The sequence below is a fragment of the Carassius gibelio genome, chromosome B5, assembly GCF_023724105.1.
Source record: "Carassius gibelio isolate Cgi1373 ecotype wild population from Czech Republic chromosome B5, carGib1.2-hapl.c, whole genome shotgun sequence".
NCBI classification, from domain to species: Eukaryota; Metazoa; Chordata; class Actinopteri; order Cypriniformes; family Cyprinidae; genus Carassius; species Carassius gibelio.
Window position 1 is genome coordinate 18,461,758 of NC_068400.1, and position 27,942 is coordinate 18,489,699.

General features: G+C 43.1%; 1 protein-coding gene across 1 annotated transcript in view; it reads left to right on the plus strand.

Moving 5' to 3' along the window:
* The first annotated feature begins 2,494 nt into the window (after positions 1 to 2,494).
* The window catches only part of LOC127958744 (ADP/ATP translocase 2-like), a 30,431-nt gene continuing 4,983 nt past the window's right edge, over positions 2,495 to 27,942 (plus strand). Inside the window, exons 1-2 of the mRNA XM_052557701.1 lie at positions 2,495 to 2,655; positions 23,233 to 23,719. Of these exons, the coding sequence (XP_052413661.1) occupies positions 2,545 to 2,655; positions 23,233 to 23,719 (598 nt within the window). The 5' untranslated portion in view covers positions 2,495 to 2,544. The remainder of the gene's footprint in view (positions 2,656 to 23,232; positions 23,720 to 27,942) is intronic.

The following is a 27,942-nucleotide window of genomic DNA, read 5'->3' on the forward strand; positions in this document are numbered from 1 at the left end:
ATCAAATTATGCACGTCTTGGAATTGATTGATTTCGACATGCAACATATGCTCATTCTTTATAAAGTAGCAACAATGTCATTTTTAAAATACAGTACTGTGCAAAAGTCTTAGGCACATTAGTATTTTCACCACAAAAAAGGGTTTTAAGCCAGTTATTTATATCTTTTGCTGTAGTGTGTAAGTAGGAATTAGTTTGCCATTAACTTACAATCTAGTGTGATTTTGAATGCACAAGCAGTCTGACAACGGCAAAATTAATGTTTGGAAATGTAAACTGATATTTTATACTGACACACTTGAACAATATAAATAACTGGCCGAACACCATTCTTTTAAGTGAAAATACTAACATGCCTAAGACTTTTGCACAGTAGTGTGTGTATAAAGTACGTATGATTAGATTAAGTATATTCAAATAAGTGTAATTAAAGTATATGTTCGTTCATATATGTTAAGGGCTAGATTTTGGCTGGAGGAAACAGCTGTTTAGTGATGAGCTGTGAAAAAAACTTTACAAAAGGTGAGAAACCGACTGCTCCTCAGTGACCTTTTGTAAACTGTATTTATGACAAAGAACTGTACAGATACAGATATTCCAACAATCTATCGATAAACACATAACTTGTGTTCTCTGTTTGTATTTAAGTGCGCATGCGCTGCTTCGCTGGCGGTATGTGGATTGAAGAGTGCGCTGAAAGACGGGAGTAGACTGGTCTGACGCCGGTCTCATATGACATTTAAAGCTGCAGTAGGAAACTTTTGTAAAAATATATTTTTTACATATTTGTTAAACCTGCCATTATGTCCTGACAGTAGCATATGAGACAGATATTCTGTGAAAAAATCAAGTTCCTCTGGCTCCTCTCAGTGGTCCTATTGCCATTTGCAGAAATTCATCCGCTCCCGGTAAGAAACAACCAATCAGAGCTGCGGTCCGTAACTTTGTTTGTGTTCAAAATGTAGAAAAATGTATATAATAAGCGAGTACACCATGAATCCATTTTCCAAACCGTGTTTTTAGCTTGTCCTGAATCACTAGGGTGCACCTATAATAAGTGTTTATATTGGACTATTTTAGATTGCTTCGGGGATACCGCGGCGGAGTAACCCAGTACCTTTGATTGTTCATAGACATAAACAGAGAGAAGTAGTTCCGGCTACTATGTTCTTCTGCAAGACGCAAGCAGTTCTGTTTATTAACCGCTAGAGCGTCAAAAGTTACCTACCGCAGCTTTAAGGGGACTGACTCTGAGGCGATCGGATACCGGTTCCATACCCAACCCTTCTTTTTAAGAAATATATGTTTACATAAACGAACCCAAAACTGGTTATGTGCTTGCTAGAGTGTGATGTTATTTGTGTCATGTGCAGGTGCGATGGATCACGTACAAACCAATAGGGTGTCGGAATGGTATATGTTTATACTTCTCATCCAACCACAATCAAATTCTCTCCATCCGGATGGCGCGATTTATCTGGATAGTTTTAATTTTAATTTTCATTTTAATGATGACAAATGAAAACAAGCCGAAATGAAATAGAAGTAACGAACCTATTTTTAAAATGTAAGGAGTAGAAAGTACAGACACTTGCGTGAAAATGTAAGGAGTAGAAGTAAAAAGTCGGCTTAAAAATAATTACTCAAGTAAAGTATAGATACCCAAAATTTATACTTAAGTAATGTAACAAAGTATTTGTACTTCGTTACTTGACACTTCTGATATAAATAAAGGTGACTTGACTTGCCTTGACATATCTGCCACCATATTTACCTGTTGCTAAAGAAAATGCTGATATTTTGTGTAATCAGAATTTATCATTGTTTGCAAATGTAATGAGAATATATAGATTTTTTTGCCTGCCAAAAATTTTATTGTTCAGTTAAAGATATCTTAGTGTTGATACAGTTCTGTCCAATATGTACAGTATACCAATTATGAAATTAGTTAAATTGGGCAATGTACCATTATTCTTTACTACTATAAAGCCTTATTAACAAGACTTTAAAAAGAACAGTTAGCACATTTATTTGCAAGATAACAGCCTCCACAGCTGTGCTGAATTAATGTTCAGTTTGTGTCATGTGACGACATTGTAGCACACTATTCTGAAACATTTTTTTGCATATTGCATACTGTTTCAATCACTATTCTTTAAATAATAGTAGGCAGTATGCACTGTGTAGCCTACTGGGCAGTAAACAGTAAGCAATTATACCATTTGAACACAGCCTAATTCATGTTTTTTTTCTGTGGTTGCTCGGTCATTCCCGTGGGTGCTTGAACACCTGATCACCCAGGAGACCAGTGCCTACGATGTTGGTTGACTAGTTCTAGTCTAACTGGTTTTTCCAGGAAGGCAGTGCAACTGAATAGCCTATGACAGACACCAAATATTTCCATACAGAGGTCGGGTTTCCTCCACCTTAAAGCACAGATGAGTCAGTAAAGAGCAGACATCTCATTGTATCTCACGATCAGGGCCTTAGAAAAGTAATTGACTATCTATAAATTAAGACATTAACCAGCAGCATCACGGAACAATGAGTGAGACCGTTTTTTCATTTGCCCAGGACTTTTTGGCTGGTGGAATCGCCGCTGCGATTTCGGAGACTGCTGTTGCTCCCATAGAAAGAGTCAAGCTGCTCCTTCAGGTACGCTTTACAATAAACTTGTACTCTTCGTACGTGTAACATGCTTTATAATGTAGGTATGAATTATATATTTCACATGTCTGTCCATCTTGGTAAATATTGAATATGCTCTTGTCTTGATCATGCTTTTACGGAGCCTCTAAAGGGACCTTTGCAAAAAAAATAAAACACAGACTTTCGCGTGCGCACGAGACACCATTGCGTGCTCACGAGAAACTATGACGTGCTCACGAGAAACTATGACGTGCTCACGAGAAACTATGACGTGCGCACGAGAAACTTTCCCGTGCTCACGAGAAACTTTCGCGTGCACACGAGAAATGTTTTGTGTGCTCACGAGAGACTTTTGCGTGAGCACGAGAAACCTATGGCGTGCACACGCCGTGCAATTTCCGTTTTATGCATTTTGAATTAGCATCATTACTAATGTGTGGGTGAGAGTGTTTAGAGCGTAATTTTTCAAAAGATCTCAACATGGAAGAAGATTTTGTTGATTTTTTGAGGTCACGAGATATTTCTCAAGATTTGATTGAGAAAATAAAAGAGGATAAGGTAAATTACAGTTAGGATAATTAATCAATATGCATGCTTTCGTTGCCAATGTATTTATAGCTGAAATTTCCTTTTAGATCAACATAAGTGTCATTGCAATTATGACCGAAGACGAACTTGGAAAATATATTGTTAGATATGGGGATCGTCTTGCAGTTAGAGCATTTTGCCGTCAAAGACTCGCAGCATGTGAAACCACCAAATCCACTGCACTGCAGAGATTAAGAGACAAGATTCAAAAAAGAGGCAGTACATCAGCAAATGACGGGGGTTTATTAAGCAAACTTTCAGGTATCGGCAACAAACATGCATCTAAAGAGACCAGACGACTGGAAATTGGGTGGCTTCATTTTTATAAAGGAGAATTTCACCAGGTTCGGACAAGACATGGAGGAGGAACGCGACATGTGACGGTTAAAAAGAACACTTCGGTTGAGGAACTGATGATGATTGGGAAGGATTTGTTTTTTCCTAAAGGGGTTTCTTCAAAAGGCCCAGCTGCAAGCTATACTTTTGAGATGCGAGATTTCAGCCAGACCACTATTCCATTCAGTCTGACAGTGAATGAACTATATGAGCAGAGTAAACTCAGAATGCTACGACTGTACGTATGCACGATGGAAAAGGATTTGGTCAGTTCTCCCCAAGTTTCATCAGACTCGTCCTCAGATTTTACTCTTGACGAACTGGAACGAGAGCCAAGAGTGGTAAGATGGATTAAAAAAAAAGTAATTTATGTGCTTTTCTGTTGTGAATCTATTTTAGAGAGAGAGAGGTAGAGAATAGGTTGATAATGTTATGTACACTGTATATCTTTAGGTGTCTATATGCTTCCTTCCTGTGTACCTATCTATTTAAAGAAAGAGAGGATTAAACAATAATTTAGGGCTGTGCAAAAAGTCGAAGGCGCATCTAGTCAGTAAAGGCGCTCCTAGCATTCTCCAGCGTTCAGATCAGGATTGCCAGGTTTTCAAAACAAAACCCGCAATTGCTTCTCAAAACTATCCCAATTGCGTTTCGTTCCAGGCGATAAAATACACATTTTTTTGGCAGGGTTGCCTTGGTAAAATTCATATTTTAGGGGCTAAACATCACGTTATTGGAATTGAAGTCGCTTCAATTCGCGGACACGAAAAACAACCGCAGACTTGGCAACACTGGTTGGACTTTACTACACATAGCAGTAGTTCACTGGAAATCTACACAAAATCGATTTAAAAATCGCAGGCGATTTATTGCCGATTTAAAAAGCGATTATGCGTAGCTTGTCCGTGAACTACATAAGGCTCTGTGTAGTAACTGCAGCGCCACCTGAAACAGTGTTGCCAAGTCTGCGGTAGTTTTTCATGTCCTAGGGTCTAAGCGATCCCATTCCCAATAATAACGTGATATTTAGCTCCTAAAATGCAAATTTTACCAAAGCATTTCTGCCAAAACGAAATTTTGATCGGGGAACCCCATGGAAACGCGAATGAGCCTATTGGACTAGTTTTGAGAAGCAAATGGGCAGGCTTTGTTGTGAAAACCTGGCAACCCTGATCTGAACGCACGTGCTGGAAATATAGCTACGAATTCGATTTTTTTCACAGCCCTAATGTTATAATGTACACTGTATATCTTTAGATGTTTATATGCCTTCTATATATCTATTTAGAACGAGAAATAGAGAGGCAGACTGTTAATAATGTTATAATGTACACTGTATATCTTTTATTTGCCTCCTTTCAACAGACAGAGAGTACTAGGAGAACCAGAAGCATGGCAAGAATATTAGGACAACCACTTGTCCAGTCAAGTGATCCTGTGCCTGTCAGTCATTCATCACTCATTGAAGATGAGGATAGCTTCTCTACCAGTCAAAATTCCAGAGAGGAAAATTGGGCATCCACTCCTCATGACCATGAATCTGATGATGTGGTGTGTTTGAGCGAAGAGCCAGGGTCATTTGTTGCTGTGTCTTATGATCTAGAACTGGAGGACTCCGAGATCCAGATTGGAATTGCACATGATAATTTTGCCATTTTGGATTCCACTCTTTCCTGGAATACAGAAGATGGGGATCCTAGACAGGTATGACATATGTATGATATTATTTATTTATTTGTACTATTTTTTTTTATCTTATTTTTTTAAAACATAATTTAAACCCTTAAAGTGATAGTACGCTTAAAATCAGTTATTTATTTTGTTTTGATTTTATTTTTTTTACTGTGGAACACAACAGGAGAACCTTAGAATCGTTCTACACTGTAAATAATAGTAAAATATAGCCTTTGGTTCATTTAGAAATTCAAATGAGTTTTTCCTTCCACAAATTCAATTTTTTCTGTTTTATGGAAACAAAGTTAAACAGGTTTGAAATGACATTTGGTGAGTAAACTATTACAGAATTACTGTATCATTTTAACATTTACTGAAACTTGTAAAATGTCACTATCACACTCATGACAGAGGTATATATTTACATATGCTTAATGTATTTAAACTTTACAACAGCTAAGACTGACACCATAGATGTAATACAATTAAATTATCAACAGTACGCATGAAGTGGTTTGGATGTGGTTTTAATTAATTGTAAATCACAAAGGCACAGTGTTATTAATGTTACCTTCTCATGTTATAATACACTGTTTTTGAATCCTGCAGAATCCACCATTAATTGATCAACCTCAGACAGAAGGATCATTTTCTGCAGAACAGCTGATTGAAGAATCAGAGAATCCTGAGAGCATGAAAGAAATCCAAAGTGTGAAAGTGAGAAGGGTCAATATAGTAAAAGATGTTTTGGAGATCTTCTCAAAACCCGAAGTATTAAAGCAAATCCTGCGTGTAGAATTCACTAATGAAAATGCAATTGATGATGATGGAGTGTCACGTGAACTGTACACTGCCTTTTGGGAAGATTTTCTTGCTCAGTGTGAGGGTGAGGAAGAACGAGTTCCAAGACTGAGACCAGACTACTCCGAGAGGGAGTGGCAGGCTGTTGGAAGAGTGTGGGTGAAAGGCTATGTTGATCACGGTGTGATGCCCATCAGGTTGTCTCCGGCATTTATATTGGCTTGTATTGATGGTGTGGACTCCGTTGTTGAAGAGCTCTTGATGTCCTCATTTTTTAAATATCTGTCTGCATCAGAGCAATCTGTTGTTGAAAAAGCTATTCAAGGCAACCTGGATGAAAATAATGCAGAAGATTTACTTGATCTCTTCTCACGGATGGGTTCATACTGCTTGCCTCCAAAAGAAAACATTTGTTCTGCTATTTTGACAATGGCTCACAAAGTCCTCCTTCAAGAGCCCAAATTTATAATTGACTGCTTCCGGACCATTATGCCAACTGGCATTCTGAATCTGACCAGACAAAGCATACTTGAAGCATACGATTCAAAGAAAGCTACAAACAAGAAAGTGTCACAAATGATAAAGCCAGCAAAAGATTGCTTGAACCAGCAAGAGCAGCTGACCCTTAATCATCTGCAGCGCTATGTGAAAAATCTAGACCAAAGAAAGCTGGAGACTTTCTTACGATTCTGTACCGGCTCTACTGTAGTGTGTAAAGACAAAATCGAAGTCATGTTTAATGTATCATGTGGCCTTGGACGTAGGCCTGTTGCACATACATGTGGAGCAGTTCTCGACTTACCGTGTACATACAGCTCTTATCCAGAGTTTCGTGCAGAGTTTGACAATGTACTAAATGGAGATTGCTTTGCAATGGACATTCTATGACTGTATTAATTGTAATGAAATGGAGTAAGTCAGGTTAAGCTTATTTTGTGTACACTGGTGGTGTTGTTTCATGCAATTTTGTTTGTAATGTAATTTAACAATTATTAGTTGTAGTCCGGAGTAGTTTCTAAGACATTTTAAGATTTTATAGTTTGATAAACTTTAAATATGTTTTATGGAGTCAAGTTTCAATTTCCATTCTATTCCATTTTATACAAAACATTAAATTCCACTGAATTGAAAGAAGATAGAATAGCTATACTGTACATTGGTTTATAGTTGCAAATATTTTTTTGTTACAAATCAGAAGCCAGCTATTAAATACCCTATTAAAAGAATTGTTAGAAAACGGTTTAGTGTTTAGAATTAGACATGGAGGAGATTATGTAAATCATTATGTTTCACCCCATTGGTTTCAGGGAAGTTAAACTTGTTATTCAAAACTTGTATAGAAGTGTTTTTATACACAAACATGTTGACAAATTTTAGGCAAAGTCTTCCAATCTATTCCTGTTCAATTTATAATGGGGCAAAAACAGACAGGTCCTTACGCACTGTATTTTTAATCCATTTAATATTGTTGACACTGACATTTTTTTTTTTCTTTCCTTTACAATTTACTGTAATGCAGGAAAAACATGTATGAGTATCCATGTTTGTAAACATTGTTAGATGTCAGCAAAACATTGTCTGTATTCTAGTATAATAATCAATAAAATGACCCCAACTGTGTTAACATCTTTCTGTATTCAGTGCATTTGATGCTTATTAAATTATATCAAGGGAGGAAAAATAATACTGCATACGAGTCTAAAGTGATTGTTCACAAGAAAATCACAGTTCTGTTATTTATTTGTGTTGCTTCTAAACAAGATTGACTTTGAGGTTTAACAGAATTTCAGGCATTAGCAGCCTGAGAAAACATTTACAACAATTGTATGAAAAATGTTGACAGAGGATGCTGATAACTGCTCTATGCACATTCTGCTAAACATTTGTGTTCCACAGAAGAAAAAGTCTGAATTTGGAAAAACACAATTGTAAATAAATTACATAATTTTCATTATTTAATAAGACTAATAGAAAGTACCTTGCCTAAACAAATAATAACATATACTCAATAACATTAAAGGGTTAGTCCACCCAAATATAAAAATTACGCCATTAGTAACTCACCCTCATGTCGTTCCAAACCCGTGAGACCTCCGTTTATCTTCAGAACACAGTTTAAGATATTTTAGATTTAGTCCGAGAGCTCTCAGTTCCTCCATTGGAGCTGTGTGTACGCTATACTGTCCATGTTCAGAAAGGTAAGAAAAACATCATCAAAGTAGTCCATGTGACATCAGAGGGTCAGTTAGAATTTGTTGAAGCATCGATAATACATTTTCTGTTGTGAGTGCGACTGCTGTGACCGTTGATGTATGACGCTGCTGACGTGTTTTCCAGTGTGCCCAATAACAAAAAAAAAAAACATGTCAGCAGCGTCAGATGAATGGAGGTCTCACGGGTTTGGAACGACATGAGGGTGATTGATTAATGAACATTTTTATATTTGGATGAACTAACCCTTTATGTATTTTAGAGAAGTACTTTTCCTGAAAACTGTTGCCTAAATATTTACATAATACAAAGTGCACCTTTAAACTGCTATACAAGCCTTTTAAAATGTATATTGTTACATCATAGTACTTCTTTAGCAATAGCATTTGGGCATCGGATATCCTGTAAATAAAAAATGCCACCAACCCCTCTATTTATTTTCAGTCTGAGCACAGGTTACAATAAAGTCAGTATTGCATTCCTTAGATGCAAGTATAAGTCTATTGCTTGATAGGAGTCCTTTGGAAGCTCAACGTTTGCTTCAGTCATAACAGAATTACAAATGTCATAGACATCACTGTCACAAGGTACAGATGAACGAAATGTGCATTCTGTCTTGCACAGCTGTAGGTCTCCTGGGTCCACTGGTGACATGTAGTTCTCTGTTCTGTAGAGCTCTGGGAATAAGTACATGACATTGGGTCTACCGCTTGGCACTCTTTCGTTTTTCGATGGTCTTATTACATGCGCATCCCACACACGTGCAGTTTCATCCAATTCATCCTGCAATTAAGTAAATAATTATAGACATAAAGGTTTGCATTAAAGTTATTCAACCTGCAATTGGGAGTGTAATTTTTTTTAGTCTCTAGATCATCAATATCCATAAACACGTTTCATTTAGGTCTTCATTAAAGTGACTTTTTAATAGAAATGTAATATTTCGTAAGGAAATCGTGTTGAGAATATTGTGATGAGTAAAAAAAAAAAAAATAACAGCATATATTTATAATTATAATTATAAGTCCATGACTTAGACTTAGAATTTAAGGGATATATCATCTAAAACGTTGTTCCAAACCTGAATGAGTTCCTTTCTTCTGTTGAACACAAAATAAAATATTGTGAAGAATGCTGTTTACCAATTAGTTTTTCTTACTGTGAAAGTCGGTGTCCACCATCAGCTGTTTGGTTGTCAGTATGAAGGTAAGGAGCTCATCCAGGTTTGGAACAACATAAGGGCGAGGTCCGTGCATCTTTTGGTCATTTGATTTTCTATTTAAAAATAAATAAATATAAATGAAACGCCCCTTTCATCCCTTCTGTACTACACCGACAAGCGGCAACCGCAGCTCAGCAGTTCATTTTCACCAGGAGTGAAGCGGCAGACAGCAGAGTTTATGAATCCTGTTTTTAAAATAATTATATTTATTTATTTATTTATTTAGACCAAACAGAAATTACTTTATTCAATGCCATTTGAATTTTACTGTAGGCCTATATGATCTATAATGACATTAAATATGCAGATTTTTAGCCTACTAATTTTATTATATGCCTATTTAAGAAAAACCTCACAGGTAGCCTAACATGTTTTCATTTTCTATTACAAACAACAGCAACTGAAGCTTTATCTTGTATAGTGTAGTCTGCTGCACTTCTCTGATCGGCGGATCCCGATCCACAACTTCCATCCCGATAACTAGAGGAAAGAGCTTCAGCTCCGTCAGTTTGGGTCGTAAGACACCCTAAATAATATGAAACCCTTACAAAACTCAACAGGATGTGCTTTCTCGGTCTACATTAACTTAAATGAACCAGGCACATGCATCAGATAAACCATGTCTAGCTGGACATGCCTACTTTTAAAATAAACCATTTAAATAGAAAAATAATAATAATTTTATATTTAGGCCTATGTAATTCAAATGAAACCAAGGAGAGGTGCAGTGTTTCCCGACTGAACTCATTATCTGTAACGATGACACACCATCACTATATTCATATGGTCATCTACAGAATTCGTGAATTCAGTTCATAATTCTAAGTAGCCTACAGCCTATAATTAAAACATTTAAAGTAGACTAATTATGGGCAAAACTGAACTTATTTTAATATAAATTGTATTATAAATGTGGGGTTGGGTTTTTCCCATTTTATTTTTTTTATGAATGGCCTAGAATAAAATAAGTAGGCAAAACATTAGTAGTAGGCCTATATTTTATTCCATGTCGTTGTAGATCACAGGCTAAAGTAAAATTCAAATGGCGTTTTATGAATAAAGTTGTCAAGTCTGATTTGTCAATAGCAGCAACTGGAAAAATATATAATATTTTTTATTTTATTATTAATTTAATTAATTAATTATTATTATAATTATTATTTTATCTTGCAAGCACCACTAGCAAAGATTCCGGAGGATTAATAAACTCTGCTGTCTGCCGCTTCACTCCTGGTGAAAATGAACTGAGCTGCGGTTGCCGCTTGTAGGTGCAGTACAGAAGGGATGAAAGGGGCGTTTCAGCGCCGCCCACACATTCAAACAAATATTAAAGCATAATCTCATTTTTTTTACCCACAAACAAAAATACGAAAAATCCAGCTACATTTTCTTTTTCAGTTTCTTAAACAAAACGAAAAAAATAAAAATCAAACCGTTTCTCATTTATCTTTATTTATTTTTAAATAGAAAATCAAATGACCAAAAGATACACTGACCAGGCGAGTAAATAATTTTCAGTTTTGGAATTGAAGGGATAGTTCATCCAAGTCAGTCACACTCATGGACTTGGGGGGTTAGTTTGACCACACACAGTAAATGATCACCTATATAAAACAATATACACCTTTGATGATGCAGATTATGACATTTTCACAAATAGGCATTAGTCTTTATTTTTTATTAATGTGCATTTTTATTACACAATTATTTACTTATAAGGTTTGTTTTTACTTCAATAAAATATGAATTGTTACATTAATTCAGTAAAAACTATAAAATAAAACGAATAAATTGGCAATGTTATGGATGATAACATGGATTCGCGATACTTTTGGTGAATCTCAAAGCAATGCTTTATAGGTAAAATATGCTGTGCAGTGTGCACTATGCCTACATCGTTAACTTTTAAGACAAAACTCACCTGGATAATTCCCAAGAAACAGAAACGGATGAGATTTTTATCCAAAAATCCCCCATCAAACAATCCTCTGTCCTTCAGGTCAGTGAACAAAGAGATGAAAAATTCCATGCATTCTTTCCTGAGGAATCCCCACCAACTCTCTATTCGCTGATTGGCTGTGCTTGCACCTTCCAGGTAGCTGTCAATGTTGGAGTCTGGCAGAATGTTGCGTCTGAGCACAGGGGCGTAGCAAGCTTTTCAAAAGTGTGGGGGATGGATGTGGTTTGTTTATAAACAATAAAAATTATGAACACATTGACAGAGGGGTACAAAATGCAGGGCTTAAAGTTCTCTGGCACTGTGCGGGATTTCCGGCTTGCAGCGTTTGGCTGGGAAAAAAATAATCCTACATTAAAAAAAAAAAAAAAAATCAGAAAAGGGGAGAAAAAAAAAACGCAAAATCAGAAAAGGGGAGAAAAAAAACGCCCACACAAAGCTTTTTCTCTGGTGGTATAAATAATGTAACAATTTACTGTTTTTAAACATTAAAATAATATACACTTTTATTTCATAGTTCTTCAACAGGTATGCAAACAATATCCCAATAATAGCAATTAGCATTAGTCTAAAAAACGAAATATAATACCGAAAACACTGGACATGTCAACAAAACGATTAACAGAACATCTTCCAAAACACATATCAAGCTTATTTAAAAACCTCTAAAGCATAAACACTCATTCAAAGTACCTGGAAAAGGGAGATGTAAATAACCATAAGTTCCCGCCTCCTCAGCACGAGCTGACCGATAACACCCCAAGAGAGGCGGGACTTAAGGCAGAACAGCTAATCATCAGCCGATCACACTCAAAGCCGGTGTCATGTTTGAGAGGGAGGGGGGAGGAGGCAGCCGCGGCGAGCGCAGACACAGAGCGGTCAGAGAAACGGAGGAACGACTGTAGTAAGGCGTTTGTGCAAAACTGCGGGAAAACTGCAGAAAATGTGCGGGTGTCGAACCCTCTCACCGGGAAAAGTGTGGGTGTTAAAACCCCCACATCCCCCACGGGTGCGACGCCCCTGTCTGAGCAAACGCTGGAAGTCTCTCACGTGCCCGTTCTCTGTTCCACAGTCGCCTCTCATGATCCGAGGACAGCCACCTGAACTCTCCACTGTTTCCACGTAGTATCCTCCGACGACCTTCGGGTCACTGCTGGTTGTGAACGCATTTAGCCAAATGATCTTCCTTGAAAAGCCGTCAATACAGCCGTTAATACAAATACCATATGGCTTTAGTTTATCGTAGGAATCAAAATGCCAGATGTAATTCGGTCCTTTTGCGAAATAGTTACGCCGATGGAGACGTCGGGCTTTCCTAAATTCTACTCCAGCAGGATCTAAGAAGCTCAAAATGAAGCGAACATGTTCTTTTCTAACATGCAGTCCGTTTTCGTTACACTTTGCATGCATCCACCTGTATCGGTGGAGCTGGCCTGATGTTTGGAGTTGATGCTGAATAAATGCGATAGCGTCTTCGAAGCTTGAGTAGTCTTTTCGTCGAAACAGGCGTCTAGACCTCAAAATGCGTTTTAGATGCCGCTCAGTGATTATATATCTGTGTCGAAATGCAAGAACAGAGACAATTTCTCTGTACTGAAGGCCAAGTTTAAAATAGATCTCAATTAATTTGTGTGCATCCATGCTTTTGCTTCCAGAGAGTGATGGCAGAGAGTGAAACGGAAACTGTAACGCTTGAGCAAGCAGAAAGATTCTCGTGCGCACGCAATAGTTTCTCGTGAGCACGCAATAGTTTCTCGTGCGCACGCCATAGTTTCTCGTGAGCACGCCATAGTTTCTCGTGAGCACGCAATAGTTTCTCGTGCGCACGTCATAGTTTCTCGTGAGCACGCAATAGTTTCTCGTGCGCACGCCATAGTTTCTCGTGCGCACGCGAAATTCTGTGTTTTTATTTTTTTGCAAAGGTCACTTTAGGGGCTCCGTATGCTTTTAATGATGGTGCATAACTTTGTCTTATAATAAAAATTAGCTGGAGCAATGATGATTATTAAATAAAAATGTTCCAGGAGCATCTTCCACAAGCATCTTTTTCACACAACCGTGCACTTTTTCAAGGTTGTTCATGTTGTTAACCAGTCAACTTCTTATATTAAGTTAAAGAGCATTATGTTAAAGTAAACATTTTTATTCAACATGCATGTGCATTTTAGACACTCCTTTGTCTGTGCGGGCATTCTGGTTTATTTCGGCTGATCACATGTGCTAGTAATGTAAATAAAAAGACCCCTTTCAGGGGCAGACAGAATTACAATTTAAAATGAGCTAGTCATAGCTATACAAATGTATCTCCATATTATAATATCTACAAAATATATTTCTGTAAGTACATATGAGACTACCCCATCGACCTGCATCCTGCATATTGATGACATCACACAGCAACAGATCATAATCAACACGATTTTTGTCGACTGCAGTTTCCATTGGTGTAAGGTCATTTGTAAGGTTAGGTTTAGATTTTACATGGTCTGCGGAAACATGATATTTTAGTAACAATATTCAAGGCTAACGGTTATGAAAACAATCTAAAAGTTACAATTTATGCAGTCAATTTATTTATTGTCTAATTGTGTTAATTTTCAAGGCTTTTACATGAAACTTTTATTTATCTTTTCATTTTAGTTCAGTGTGTATTAAAATATCATAATCGAGAACAACCCAGTGCAAATTTTAAGCATCATTTTTTTATTTTTTTATTTTTGCAGGCATAAATGGAACTGCAAAAAGGGGACACCTTGTTCCAAACGAAAATGTGCAACTTAACCAGATATTCTCAAATGTAATTTGCAAAATGGCAATGTATTTCTATATTTAAATTTAAATTTCCCCATAAATACTGTATGTGCAACATTTATTGCAAAATGAAAATTCATTGATATAATTACATTTGCCATTTCCTACACTAGTTTTAATATGTATATTATATATTTATATTTATATATTTATTTATAATATGTTTATAATATGTTCATATAATTTAATATGTTTAATTAAAAACATATTTTGGAGCTTTATAAAATGAAAAATTAAAATTAAATTTTATTACCCAAATCGATTGTTTAACATGCCCAAGCAAAAACTGTAGCAAAAGTATAATTTACTTGTAATTTTTCCTAAATCCATTTAGACTTTACAGGTAGGATACTTGAGATTGCATTTTCATCATGCTACCACAAGATAATTGTAGCAAAATGCAGTGTGAATTTTTAAATATATTCTAAACCTAAGGTGCATCAAAAGGGTAGCAACATGGTGATTTAAATGTCTTTTATTTTTCTTAAATGCATTGATACTTACGGATAAGGTGTTTGAATTTAATTTTTTTTTATTAAATACCCCTAGATTATTTGAAAATGCATTCCAAGCCGATCACGCCCCTTACCTGTCAGTCATTATATCAAGACAGGGCTCAGCAATAAGATGCACAAAAGGTCAGTATTCACCATTGACCAAACGCTTTACACCTGCCGCAACATTTCACTGTTTACACTCCTATTGATGCACATAATCAAACAGACAATTCTACACTTTTACCTAATTGCCACCATACTTTATTCTTCTCCTAAAATAGATTGCGTGTCTCCGAACACCTAAGTGTTGCAGGTGCATCGCACATCACGCTGAGTGATGCAGGTAGCCTAATTTAATAGTGCAATTTTAACGTTACACTTATTTACTTCCTTACATTATATTTTGTTCCTCTCTTTAAATCCGCCATGAAAGCTCTCACTGTTTACAGCCACCGGACAATGCGATTGATGCCCATGATTTTTAATAATAAAGGATCTAACTATCTCTGGCATTTTCTGTGACAGCTGTGTCTGGATTTGACTGGTGAAGTGTCATCTTGGGCAAGCAGGAGTAGCAGCAGCATTTTCTGTACGGTCACGGGCATCAACCGGAGTGTAAACAGACCGATTTTAAGGCAACAGAACCCGTTTAATCCCACCGGTTACAATAGTGACCATAATAAAATAAAAATAAATGTTTTTATTTTTAAAGCTCTAAAAACCTTACTGACTTATGTTTTAGTGTACTTCCTGCAAATATGGTAAACAATAAAGAGTCTCAATCTATGGGCAGTTTCACATGATTATTGAAAATTGTCACATGATCAGAACTTATTTCCTGTTTGCACCTTGAGAAGATGATGGCTGCATCAAAGCTCCAGAACGTCTCGGTTACGTACGTAACCCTCGTTCCCTGATGGAGGGAACGGAGACGTTATGTCGACCGACAAATGGGGTCTCACTTGGGAGGCCAATCATCTCTGATTTTAAGAGAAAACGCCAATGAAATTGGCAAGTGGATTAACACACCTGAGCCACTCCCCGTGCCAGCGGGTATAAATAGGGCGACAGGTGCATCCACTCATTAGGTTTTACGCTGAGGAGCCGAGAACGTGTCCCGGCAACAGCGAATGGTTCAAGGTTGTGGCATGGGGACATAACGTCTCCGTTCCCTCCATCAGGGAACGAGGGTTACGTACGTAACCGAGACGTTCCCTATCTGTCGGTCACTACGAGTTATGTCGACCGACAAATGGGGTCCTATGGAAAACGCCATAACCTGAACCTCGTCACAACCCTGAGGCGCTGCAATTGTTGACAAGCCTTGGCGTGCCACAAAAGCTACGCTTAAGGTCGTAACCTTCCCAAAGCCCCAGCGCAAATTCACTGACCTTGGTACCGAAGGGGCCAAAGGGTGAGTACATCGCTGCTGGAGAAGGCCATGCTGCTGTTCCGCCCACATAAAGTAAATGGAAGGGATTTCAACCTTCAGTGAAAGATTGCTTCAAATCTTCCCTATTTGTTCTTTCAGCTGGCAAGACAATGGGGAAGCGAGCCTTTAGGAAAGGTCGCTACGGAGACCACATCCTACCCGTAGGGAGGTGACATGTGGATATACCGATATGGACTGACCCAGGGGGCAGTACTACATATGGAAAGGGTCTCTGAGGCAGGTCCTACCTTGGAGTAGGGATGGAACGGCTGCCAGAAGAGACTGACAGAGCGATCTGTCAAGGGAAGACACGGGTTTGCCAAGAGGGAAACCTTACCGTGGAAGAATACACATATGGGATTACCCATAGGGAACCCAGCCATATGGACACCTAGCCTAGTACAGGGGCTGACCGGCTCCGGGCATGCTAACGCCAGTACTGGGCCTGGCGACAGACTGCTCCGCCAAGTCTGACGCCGAGGGTGCTGGAGGATGCTCGACCAGGGTACGCCAACCGGGGAACTCTACTGGGAGAAGAAGGCGCTCACATCCCCGTGTTAGGGGGAATGGCGCAGCAAGCGAGACACCCAGCCAGCCCTTCCCGCCAATTACCTGTTACCCAACACACGGGAGGAAACTGGCTCTACACGGAGGTTGTAAAACCTCGCAAAGGTGTTAGGTGTCGCCCAGCCCGCAGCTCGACAAATGTCTGCCAGAGAGGCGCCGTGCGCCAACGCATAGGAGGAGGCCACACTCCGTGTGGAGTGGGCCCTCGCCCCCAGGGGGCACGGCTCGCCTTGGGAATGGTAAGCCAAGGCGATGGCGACCACTATCCAGTGGGCCAACCTCTGCTTAGAGACAGCCTTCCCCTTCTGCTGACCTCCAAAGCAGACCAGGAGCTGCTCAGAGCTTCTGAAGCTCTGGGTGCGGTCCACGTATATGCGAAGCGCTCTTACGGGACACAGCAACGACAAGGCTGGATCTGCCTCCTCCAGGGGCAGCGCTTGCAGGTTCACCACCTGGTCTCGGAAGGGAGTGATGGGAACCTTGGGCACGTATCCAGGCCGGGGTCTCAGGACAACGTGAGAGTAGGCCGGCCCGAACACAAGGCACTCTTCACTTACCGAAAATGCTTGGAGGTCCCCGACCCTCTTGATGGAAGTGAGCGCGATCAGGAGCGCTGTCTTGAGAGACAGGAACTTCAGCTCAACCGAATCCAGCGGCTCAAAGGGACCCCTCTGAAGTCCCGCCAGGGCAATAGAGAGGTCCCAGGAGGGAATCAGGGGTGTCCTAGGAGGATGTAACCTTCTGGCACCCCTCAGGAACCTAACGATCAGGTCATGCCTCCCCAGGGACCGGCCGTCCACTGCATCGTGATGTGCTGCAATGGCAGCCACATACACCTTCAGGGTGGAGGGTGACAGCCCACGCTCCAGCCTACCTTGCAGGAAAGAAAGCACGACTCTGACCGGGCATCTCCGGGGGTCTTCCCGGTGAGAAGAACACCAATTCGTGAACAGACTCCACTTCAGAGCATAGGCCTGCCTCGTAGAAGGGGCTCTAGCCTGAGTGATAGTGTCTACCACCGCTGGGGGCAGATCACTTAGGTCTGCCGCGTCCCGTCTAGAAGCCACACATGGAGGTTCCAGAGATCTGGGCGCGGGTGCCAAATGGTGCCAGGCCCCTGAGAGAGAAGGTCTCTCCTCAGGGGGATGCGCCAGGGAGGGGCTGTCACGAGGAGCATGAGTTCCGAAAACCAGGTCCGGGTGGGCCAGTAAGGCGCAACCAACAGGACCTGTTCCTCGTCCTCCCTGACCTTGCACAGTGTCTGTGCGAGCAGGCTCACTGGGGGAACGCATACTTGCGTAAAGCCAGAGGCCAGCTGTGTGCCAGTGCATCTGTGCCCAGGGGGGCCTGGGACAGGGAATAGTACAGCTGGCAGTGGGAGGACTCGTGGGAAGCAAACAGGTCTACCTGGGCTTCCCCGAATCTACTCCAGATCATCTGGGCCGTCTGGGGATGGAGTCGCTATTCCCCGGGGAAAGTGAGCTGTCGTGAGAGCACGCTGGCTGCACGATTGAGCTCCCCCGGGATGTGGACAGCACGCAGCGACTTGAGCCACGTCTGACTCCAGAGGAGGAGATGACGGGCGAGTTGAGACATGCGACGTGATCGTAAACCGCCCTCGGTTGATGTACGAAACAGCCGCAGTGTTGTCCGTGCGGACCAACACGTGCTTGTCCAGCACTAGCGGACGAAACCGTCGCAAAGCTAGATGCACTGCCAGCAACTCCAGGCAGTTGATGTGCCACAGCAGTCGAGGTCCTGTCCAGGACCCTGAAGCTGCCTGCCCGTTGCATGTCGCGCCCCAGCCCGAGTTGGAGGCATCTGTTGTGACAACAACGTGCCGGGACACTTGTTCTAAGGGCACGCCGGCCCGTAGAAAAGCAAGGTCCGACCAAGGACTGAATAGGCGGCGACACATCAGTGTGATGGTGACACGATGTGTACCGCGGCGCCATGCCCATCTCGGGACTCGGGAGCGTAACTAGTGCTGAAGTGGTCTCATATGAAGCAACCCGAGCGGCGTGACTGCGGCTGCGGATGCCATATGCCCCAGGAGCCTCTGAAAGTGTTTCAGCGGTACCACTATCCTGCCTCTGAAGGAACTCAGGCAGTTCAGCACTGAGTGGGCACGCTCGCTGGTGAGACGTGCCATCATACTCACCGAGTCTAACTCCATACCGAGATAAGAGATTCTCTGCACAGGGGAGAGCTTGCTCTTCTCCCGGTTGACCTGAAGCCCCAACTGACTGAGGTGCCGAAGCACGAAGTCCCTGTGATCGCACAACTCTTCTCGGGACCGGGCCATAATGAGCCAGTCGTCGAGATAGTTGAGGATCCTGATGCCCACTTCCCAAAGTGGGGCAAGGGCGCCCTCCGCGACCTTCGTGAAGACACGGGGGGACAGGGAGAGCCCGAAGGGGAGGACCTTGTACTGCCATGCCTGACCCTCGGAAGCAAAGCGCAGGAACGGTCTGTGACGAGGGAGGATAGAGACATGAAAGTACGCGTCTTTCAGGTCGATCGCTGCAAACCAGTCCTGGGGCTGGACGCATTTGATAACGCGTTTCTGCGTCAACATCCTGAACGGGAGCTTGTGTAGGGCCCGATTCAAGACTCGCAGAACCAGGATAGGTCGAAGGCCACCGCTTTTCTTGGGCACGATGAAGTAAGGGCAGTAAAGCCCCGTCCTCATCTCGGCTGGAGGGACCGGCTCGATTGCATCCTTCGCCAGGAGGACAGCAATCTCCTCGCGCAAGACAGGGGCGTCCTGGACTGCCACCGAAGTCTCGAGCATGCCATTGAACTTGGGGGGGTCGCCGGGCGAACTGAATCGCATAGCCGAGTCGAACCGTCCGGATGAGCCAGCGTGACGGGTTGGGCAGCGCAAGCCACGCTCCCAGATACCGTACAAGTGGCACCAAAGGGACAGTCGACATACCCGCAGTGGTGCAGCGATGGGGAGTCGTGCCGGAAGGCCCAGAAGGCACTGCGTCCTGGGTCATCGCAACCACACTCCCCGTGTTCCCGGAGGAACTGGCCAGAGACGCGTGGAGAGGCGTTGCGTCTCCGAACCGCGACCTCTTGGCCGCTGGCGAAAGGGGGCGTCGTGGGTGAGAATGAGGAAGCTGTGCGTCGCTCATTGTCAGCCCACAAGCCTTGCAACTCGGAGGAAGGAGAAATTGCTCTTCCAATGAAAATGTGGGTGCCACTGGCCGTTCGACCAGCGGCGGAACAGAACCAGAAGATTCTCCACCCGGCCCTCCTCCGGGGGAGAGAGTGGCGCTCTCTCCGCCATCTCCTGAAGAGCAGTTCTCCGCATCTCCGAGTTGCCCGTGTCAGGGCCGCTTAGTCGACTTCCTCGAGGACTTTGCAGCCGGGAGTGACACGGGGGGCGCCGCTCTCCTGCGCGGGGCTCGACGCGCCGGCCTCGAAGAACTCTCAGCACGGGGCGAAGCTGGTGTGGAGGACGCAGGGGGGCGCCCTCGGCGACGAGCAGGCTGAGGCACTGCCTGCGACGGAATGGTGGCAACCAGAGGATCACGTCGTGGCAAGATGTGCTGTATGGCCTCAGTCTGCTGTTGTTCTGTCAGGAACTACTGGGCACAGCCCCTGACAGCGTCGCCACACAGGACAGCCTGGGACATGGGAGCATCGAGAAAATGCACTTTGTCAATGTCTCTCATACAGACCAGGCTGAACCTGAAACGGCACTACTGGACCACCAGAGTGGACATCGCTTACCCGAGGGACTGCGTTGTGACTTCCGTCACCCAGAAGGGGGAGGTCAGTCGCCATGCGCAGCTCCTGCATCAACCTCGGGTTGGTCCTACCCTCGTGCATTTGTTAAAGCCTTGGCTTGTTGGGTTTGCAGGATAGCCATGGCATGCAAAGCAGAGACAGCTTGGCCCGCAGCACTGTAAGCCTTGGTAGCGAGCGCGGCCGACAGCTTACAGGCCTTGGGTGAGGGGCGCGGACTATCCCTCCCAGTGGCGGCGTTTTGCGGACACAAGTGCACCGCAATCGCACTCTCCTGCTGGGGAATGTCAACACACCCCTAGCTGCCTCGCCATCAAGGGTAGTGAGGACGGAGGAACGAAATGAGCTGCTTCCGGCCGTAAAAGGGGCCATCCACGACTACATCACTTCCCCATGCACATCCGGGAAGAAAGGAACCAGAGTAAAACGCGGTTGTGAGTCGCGCTCCACACCGAGAACCAATCAAACAGCCATGAGCACTCAGGGCTGGCGGTGCATTCACCTCCATCCTGATGCTCACAGCTGCCCGGGCAAGCACGGCTGTCGACTCTGGGTCCAATTCGGCAGTGGCGACAACACCCGAGGGGGGCAGCCCCGCCGAATCTTCATCCACAGAGGTCGATAACCCATCCCCCGATGCTGCAATCGACATCTGATCTCCGGCGGCAAACTGAATGACCCGCTGGGACTGCCATAAGACAGCCCAGCAAAATCACCCAGCAGCTGCACAGGACAAACACTGCGGAAGGGGTAAGAGGTCCGTGGGGCGTGGCCCGGCGGAGAAGCTCTCACGGTCACCTTCAAATCTCCCAGAGCACTAGCCGGCGGTCCTCTGCTCGAGACAGAGAAACCAGAACGGGTAGTGACAGAGGGGTCTGCTCCCTTCCCTTTAAGAAAGGGGAGACGCGATCACAGCGTTGCCATGGTCACACACGCAGTGCGTGCATGAACCATCCACGAACGCGCCTTCAGCGTGCTGAATGCCCAGACACGGAAGAGAGCGAACGTGGCCGTTGTCAGAGAACAGGAAACGACCGCATCCAGAAGGACGCGGACGAAACGGCGTCTTGAAAAAGACGCGAATCGTCCGCGATTTGCTCTTTTAGGAAATCTGCTCTCTTAGTTGAAGCGCCCAGGGGAATCGCTGAAAGGGACACCGCTGTTTGCGCCGTACCGCCAACCAGAACAGCTTCCCGACACAGCAGATGAATGGCTTTGTGGAGTATAACGGCTTTCATACAACCACTCGGCTCCGAAGCAAAAATCTAATGAGTGGATGCACCTGTCGCCCTATTTATACCCGCTGGCACGGGGAGTGGCTCAGGTGTGTTAATCCACTTGCCAATTTCATTGGCGTTTTCTCTTAAAATCAGAGATGATTGGCCTCCCAAGTGAGACCCCATTTGTCGGTCGACATAACTCGTAGTGACCGACAGATAGGGAACTAAAGGCTAGTAAAGTGTCTTAACATAAATATATGACAACGATTTTTGGTGCATGATCTTTAGGGTGTCTAGTATTAATATATGCATTCACATATAGGCCTATTTAGTTTTGTTGAGTGCGCGACGCTTAGGTGCCACCACCGGACTTGCTATCTATTATGGGTTAAAAGAGAGGAAGTCAACACTGTGTCTACACCGGACTTGAGCGGCGCGACGAACAATAGTACTGAACCTATAATAATCAGTGATTCGGCTACTGTCGCATCTGGTGTAGCCATAGTATAATAAGGTGGCAAGTAAATAAGTGTAGAATTGTCTGTTTTCTTATGTTCATCAATCGGAGTGTTAAACAGTGAGATGCTAAGGCAGGTGAAAAGAGTTTGGTTAATGGTAAATATTGACCTATTGTGCCTTGTTGCCGAGCCCCACCTTGATATAATGATTGACAGGTAGGAGGCATGATCGGCTCGGAATGCATTTTCAATTTAACAACATTACCACAGGGTATTTAATTCACACGTCTTATGTGTAAGTGTAAATGCATTTAAGAAAAAATAAAAGACTGATTAAAATCACCTTTTTGCAACCAGGTTTTGCTTGGACATCTAATCAATTTGGGTAATACAGTTTAATTAAAATTTTGCAACTTATAACGCATTAAAATATTTTTTTTTAATTTACATATTAACACAAGTCTAGGAAATGGCAAATGTAAATTATATAATTGAATTTTCATTTTCATTTTACACTAAACGTTGCACATATGTATGGGAAAATGTTAATTTAAATAAATAAATGCATTTCCATTTTACATATTTGCAATTTTGCAAATTACATTTCAAAATTTATTTTGCTATCCATATTTTTCCATACCAATTGGCAATAACAAAGTTTTAACAAAGGTCCTGGCAAGGAGAATCTCTTTGCAGGAAAGGCTTAATAGCCTCATGGAGGGTTGCAACCAAGACTATAAATGCCACTGTTTTTGCCTTTAGTTTATGTCTGTTGGCTTTAATTACATTTGTATACTAATGCTGATAAAGGTAGCATATCTAAGCATTTAAAATGTGGTCTCTTTTCTGAAAAAGCAGACCAATACATGTTTTGAAGAGGCATTGAAATATTTAACGCTGACTGACAACTTGGTGTCTTGTAACTGGTGACACAAAATGCATGCAATACATTTGAATTGGTTAAATTATGTAGTGATATTTGGTAAATTGAATGATTGATACTTTTATTTTTTATTTTTTTATTTTTTGTAAAGTTTTACCCTTTTCTTGCAGATCCAGCATGCCAGCAAGCAAATTACAGTTGACAAGCAATACAAAGGTATTGTAGACTGTATAGTACGTATTCCCAAGGAGCAGGGCTTTTTGTCCTTCTGGAGAGGCAACTTGGCCAATGTCATTAGATATTTCCTAACACAAGCTCTCAACTTTGCTTTCAAGGATAAGTATAAGAATATTTTTCTGGATGGTGTTGACAAGCGTACCCAGTTTTGGAGGTACTTCGCTGGTAACCTCGCCTCTGGTGGTGCTGCTGGAGCCACGTCTCTGTGCTTTGTCTACCCGCTTGACTTTGCCAGAACCCGTTTGGCTGCTGATGTCGGAAAGGCTGGTGCAGAGAGAGAATTCACAGGCCTTGGACAATGTTTTACAAAGATCATTAAGTCTGATGGTCTGAAGGGCTTGTATCAGGGCTTCAACGTGTCTGTTCAAGGCATCATCATCTACAGGGCGGCTTACTTTGGCATCTATGACACTGCAAAAGGTGGGTTTTGTTAGGAGTAGACATAGGCCAGATTGCCCCTTAATTGTGACTTCCAAGGCCATGCTAGAATATCTAACATCTGGGACAGAGCTAGGGCTGAAATTCACAAATTATTATTATTATTATTAGTTAAAAAAAAAAAATTATAATTTGAGTATTTTTTTTTCACAGTTTATTAGAATTATTGCATTTTCACTTAAAATACTTGCATTTGTTTTATCCCACATTTAGATTTTCTATTAAAACGGCATCAAAGGTATTTATTCAGCAACCACAATTGCAAATATTGTAATCGAGACATATGTTTGGATTCATTACAGTCCATCACAGAGGCTTGTTACCAATTAACTTTAATGAAATTGTTAAAAACAGGCCAATATTGACTATGATTAGGAAAAAAGCCCATGATCAAACATGCAACACTCATTTTTAGCTAATTACACAAATGCATCCTTATGAAAAACAAGCATTTTCAGTGCTTTGGGCTATTTACCAATGGCTTGTTTTAAAAAAAAAAAAAAGAAAGAAAGAAAATATTTATATACAGAATGTTGTGGATGTTATTGACAGAAGCAAATCTCAGTACTTACTCTGCAGCAGCAGCGTAGGAGATCTAATCCGCAAAAACCAAATACACCATATATATACCACTATACCAATCCCTCCAAGAGTTGTCATGACAGAAATATTGATGTTTTGCAACCTTTCTTCCTGCCAGCATGACACAGGTGACACTACAGAGTTGCCCAGACATAAGACATATTTCAAATTAGTACAAGCTGGAACAGAGAGGGATTAAGGAAAAGTAAAAGCAAAGTTTTTTTATTTTTTGTAGAATGTAGCCAAATATTTACACGAGATGAGTTTTCAGCTGTCACTTGAATATTATCAAGGATTCAGCATTACATCAAAGATTCTGTATTCCAGATTGTCAGCATTCCACCAGCAAGGAACAGTGAATAAAGATGTTGTGGAGAGTGATTTTGTGCCTCTCTATGATGGTACAATGAGGTATTGCTCACTTACTGACCTCAGGATTCTGGAGGGGATTTAGACTCATTAAAGTGAGTGGAAGTAGGATGGTGCTGAGCCCATGGGGGATCTATACATAAGCATCAATGTCTTGAACTTGAGGCAAGCCCCAACTGGTAACCTGTGTGGAGAGATGAAAAGAGGTGTGGTGACCAATTATGCTGCAAATGAACATCTGTCATTAATTAGGCTACTCACCCTCATGTCGTTCCAAACCCATAAGACCTTTCTTTATCTTCGGAACACAAATTAAAGGGTAAGTTCAACAAAAATGAAGATTAGGCTGCATCCTAGGTGTAAATGACTTTCTTCTTTCAGACAAATCCAGTCCAGTTTTATAAAAAAAATGGTCTTTGATCTTTCGAGCGCTATCATTGCAGTCAGAGGGATTGCATTGCTTCAATCCAAAAGAAGTAAATAAAAAGTGCCTTCCATAAAAAAAAAAGTGTCTCACACAGCTCTAGGGGCTGAAAAAAGGCCTCTTGTATAGTGACTTGATGTTTTTTTTTTTTTTTTTTTTTGAAAAATATCCATATTCAAAACATAATAATCACTTTAATTTCACTTGTGCCAACAGTTGTACACGCAAGCAGTTCTGGGAGCATGACGTTTGAGGTCAGCTTGCACATTCGTGAGTCTTGTGAAAACGTCCCTAGGTTACGTATGTAACCCTAGTTCCTCGAGGGAACGAGACGCTGCGTCGATCGCATTTGGGGGAACGCCTTTGGCAAGAACAACTCTGAATATCGTGTGCAATCAGTTCAATGGAAGAGCGTGACGTCACGGACGGGGTGACGTAGCGACCAGGAAGCTATAAAGGCACGTGCCACGCAGCTGGCTTCAGCTTCGAGTAGGGAAGCAAGCGCAGGCAGGGGTGCCGGGAGTATGGCTCGGCGACGCAGCGTCTCGTTCCCTCGAGGAACTAGGGTTACATACGTAACCTAGGGACGTTCCTCTTCGGGAACTCGAGCTGCGTCGATCGCATTTGGGGAACGATGTGCCAACGCTGCCAGACTACCAAACCCCTGCCTAGTGTGTATCCGTAGAGCACAGCTTAGGACGAGAGGACAGAAGAGCCAGGAGCGGCTCGCATATCGAGATTGTAAAATCTGGCAAATGTAGAGGGCGTGGACCACCCCGCAGCGTTGCAGATGTCCAAGAGGGACACACCTGCCAGGAAGGCCTTAGAGGCAGCCATACTCCGCGTAGAGTGAGCCTTGGCTCCCAAAGGAAGGGGAAGACCAGAGGACTCATATGACTCGTTGATAGCCTCGACTATCCAACGGCTAAGGGTCTGCTTAGAGGCAGGAGAACCCCTGTTAGTAGGACCGTAGCATACAAGCAATTGGTCGGATTTTCTCCACAGGGCAGCTCTGTGGACGTATGCGTCCAGTGCTCGCACTGGACACATACAATTTAGCTTCACCTGGTCTGGCTCCCGAAAGGGAGGAGGACAGAAGGCCTGCAGTACGACAGGTTGTGGTGTGACAGAGGGAACTTTAGGAATATAACCCGCTCGAGGGTAAAGAAATGCTTTGGCCATACCAGGGGCAAAGTCTAGATAATTAGGGGCCACCGAGAGGGCCTGGAGATCTCCAACTCTCTTTAGAGAAGTAATAGCCAATAATAGGGCAGTCTTAAGTGTCAGATGTCTGTCTGATATTTCTTGAATTGGCTCGAATGGAGCTTTGCAGAGAGCCTCTAACACCACAACCAGATCCCATGGGGGAATACGGGACCGTACTGGAGGTCTCAGCCTCAGTGCACCTCGGAGGAAACGTGTAACTAGGGGGTGTCTACCCAGTGACTGGTCACTGAAAGGGACGTGGTAAGCAGCTATGGCCGCCACGTACACCTTTAAGGTGGAGTGGGTCAACCCCGCAGAGAGCCTAGCTTGTAAAAACTCCAGAACTGTACCAACTGGGCAGTTAACAGGGTCAAGGTGGCGATCTCTGCACCATGAAGTGAAGAGTTTCCACTTCAGGGCGTACAGTTTCCTCGTAGAGGGAGCTCTGGATTGGAGTAGGGTCTCAACAACCTCGGTTGAGAGACCAGCTGCTAACAGATGTGCCCCCTCAGGGGCCACACCCACAGCTTCCACAACTCCGGGCGAGGGTGAATTATTTTGCCCTGCGCCTGAGAGAGTAGATCTGTCCTGATCGGAATCTGCCATGGAGAGCCGTCGAGGAGAGAAATCAGATCTGCGAACCATACTCGGCCCGGCCAGAACGGGGCTACTAACAACAGACGGACCCCGTCCCGGCGTACTCTCGCCAGAACTCCCGGGAGCAGAGCGATGGGGGGAAAAGCATACAGACGAAGCCTCGGCCAAGTCTGTGCCATGGCATCTAGTCCCAGTGGAGCTGGGTGAACTAGAGAGAACCAGAGGGGACATTGCGATGTCTCTCGAGTCGCGAAGAGGTCCACCTGAGCTTTGCCAAATATCTGCCATATCTGCTTCACCACCTCGGGATGGAGCATCCATTCCCCGGGCCTCGGCCCCTGTCTCGACAGCATGTCTGCTCCCACATTCAATCGCCCAGGAATATACACTGCTCTTAACGAGAGGAGTTTGCCCTGGGACCACAGGAGGATCTGGTACACCAGCTTGTACAAGGGGCGTGAACGCAGACCCCCCTGGTGATTGATATAAGAGACTACCGCTGTGTTGTCGGTGCGCACTAACACATGACAGCCTCTCAGGTCTGGGAGGAAATATTTTAAAGCTCGATACACTGCTAGCATTTCTAGACAATTGATGTGCCATGTTAGATGGCGACCGCTCCACAGACCGCGGGCAGGGTGGCCACTCATGACCGCACCCCAACCGGTGAGGGACGCATCTGTCGCTAGCGTTACACGGCGACCAAGAGCTCCCAGCACCGGGCCCTGATTCAAGAACCAAGGTTTCTTCCATATGTCTAAGGCACGAAGGCATCGCCGCGTGACCTGAATAGTTCGGAAAGGATTTCCCCTCGGGGAAAACCCCTTGGTCTTGAGCCACCACTGAAGGGGCCTCATGTGCAGGAGACCAAAAGGTATCACGTTGGACGCAGCTGCCATGAGCCCTAACAGTCTCTGAAACTGCTTCACAGTGAGTGACTGGCCTTCTCTGACTCTCTTGACTGATGTGAGGATCGACTCGATCCGAGCAGGAGACATACGCGCCTGCATCGTGGTCGAATCCCATA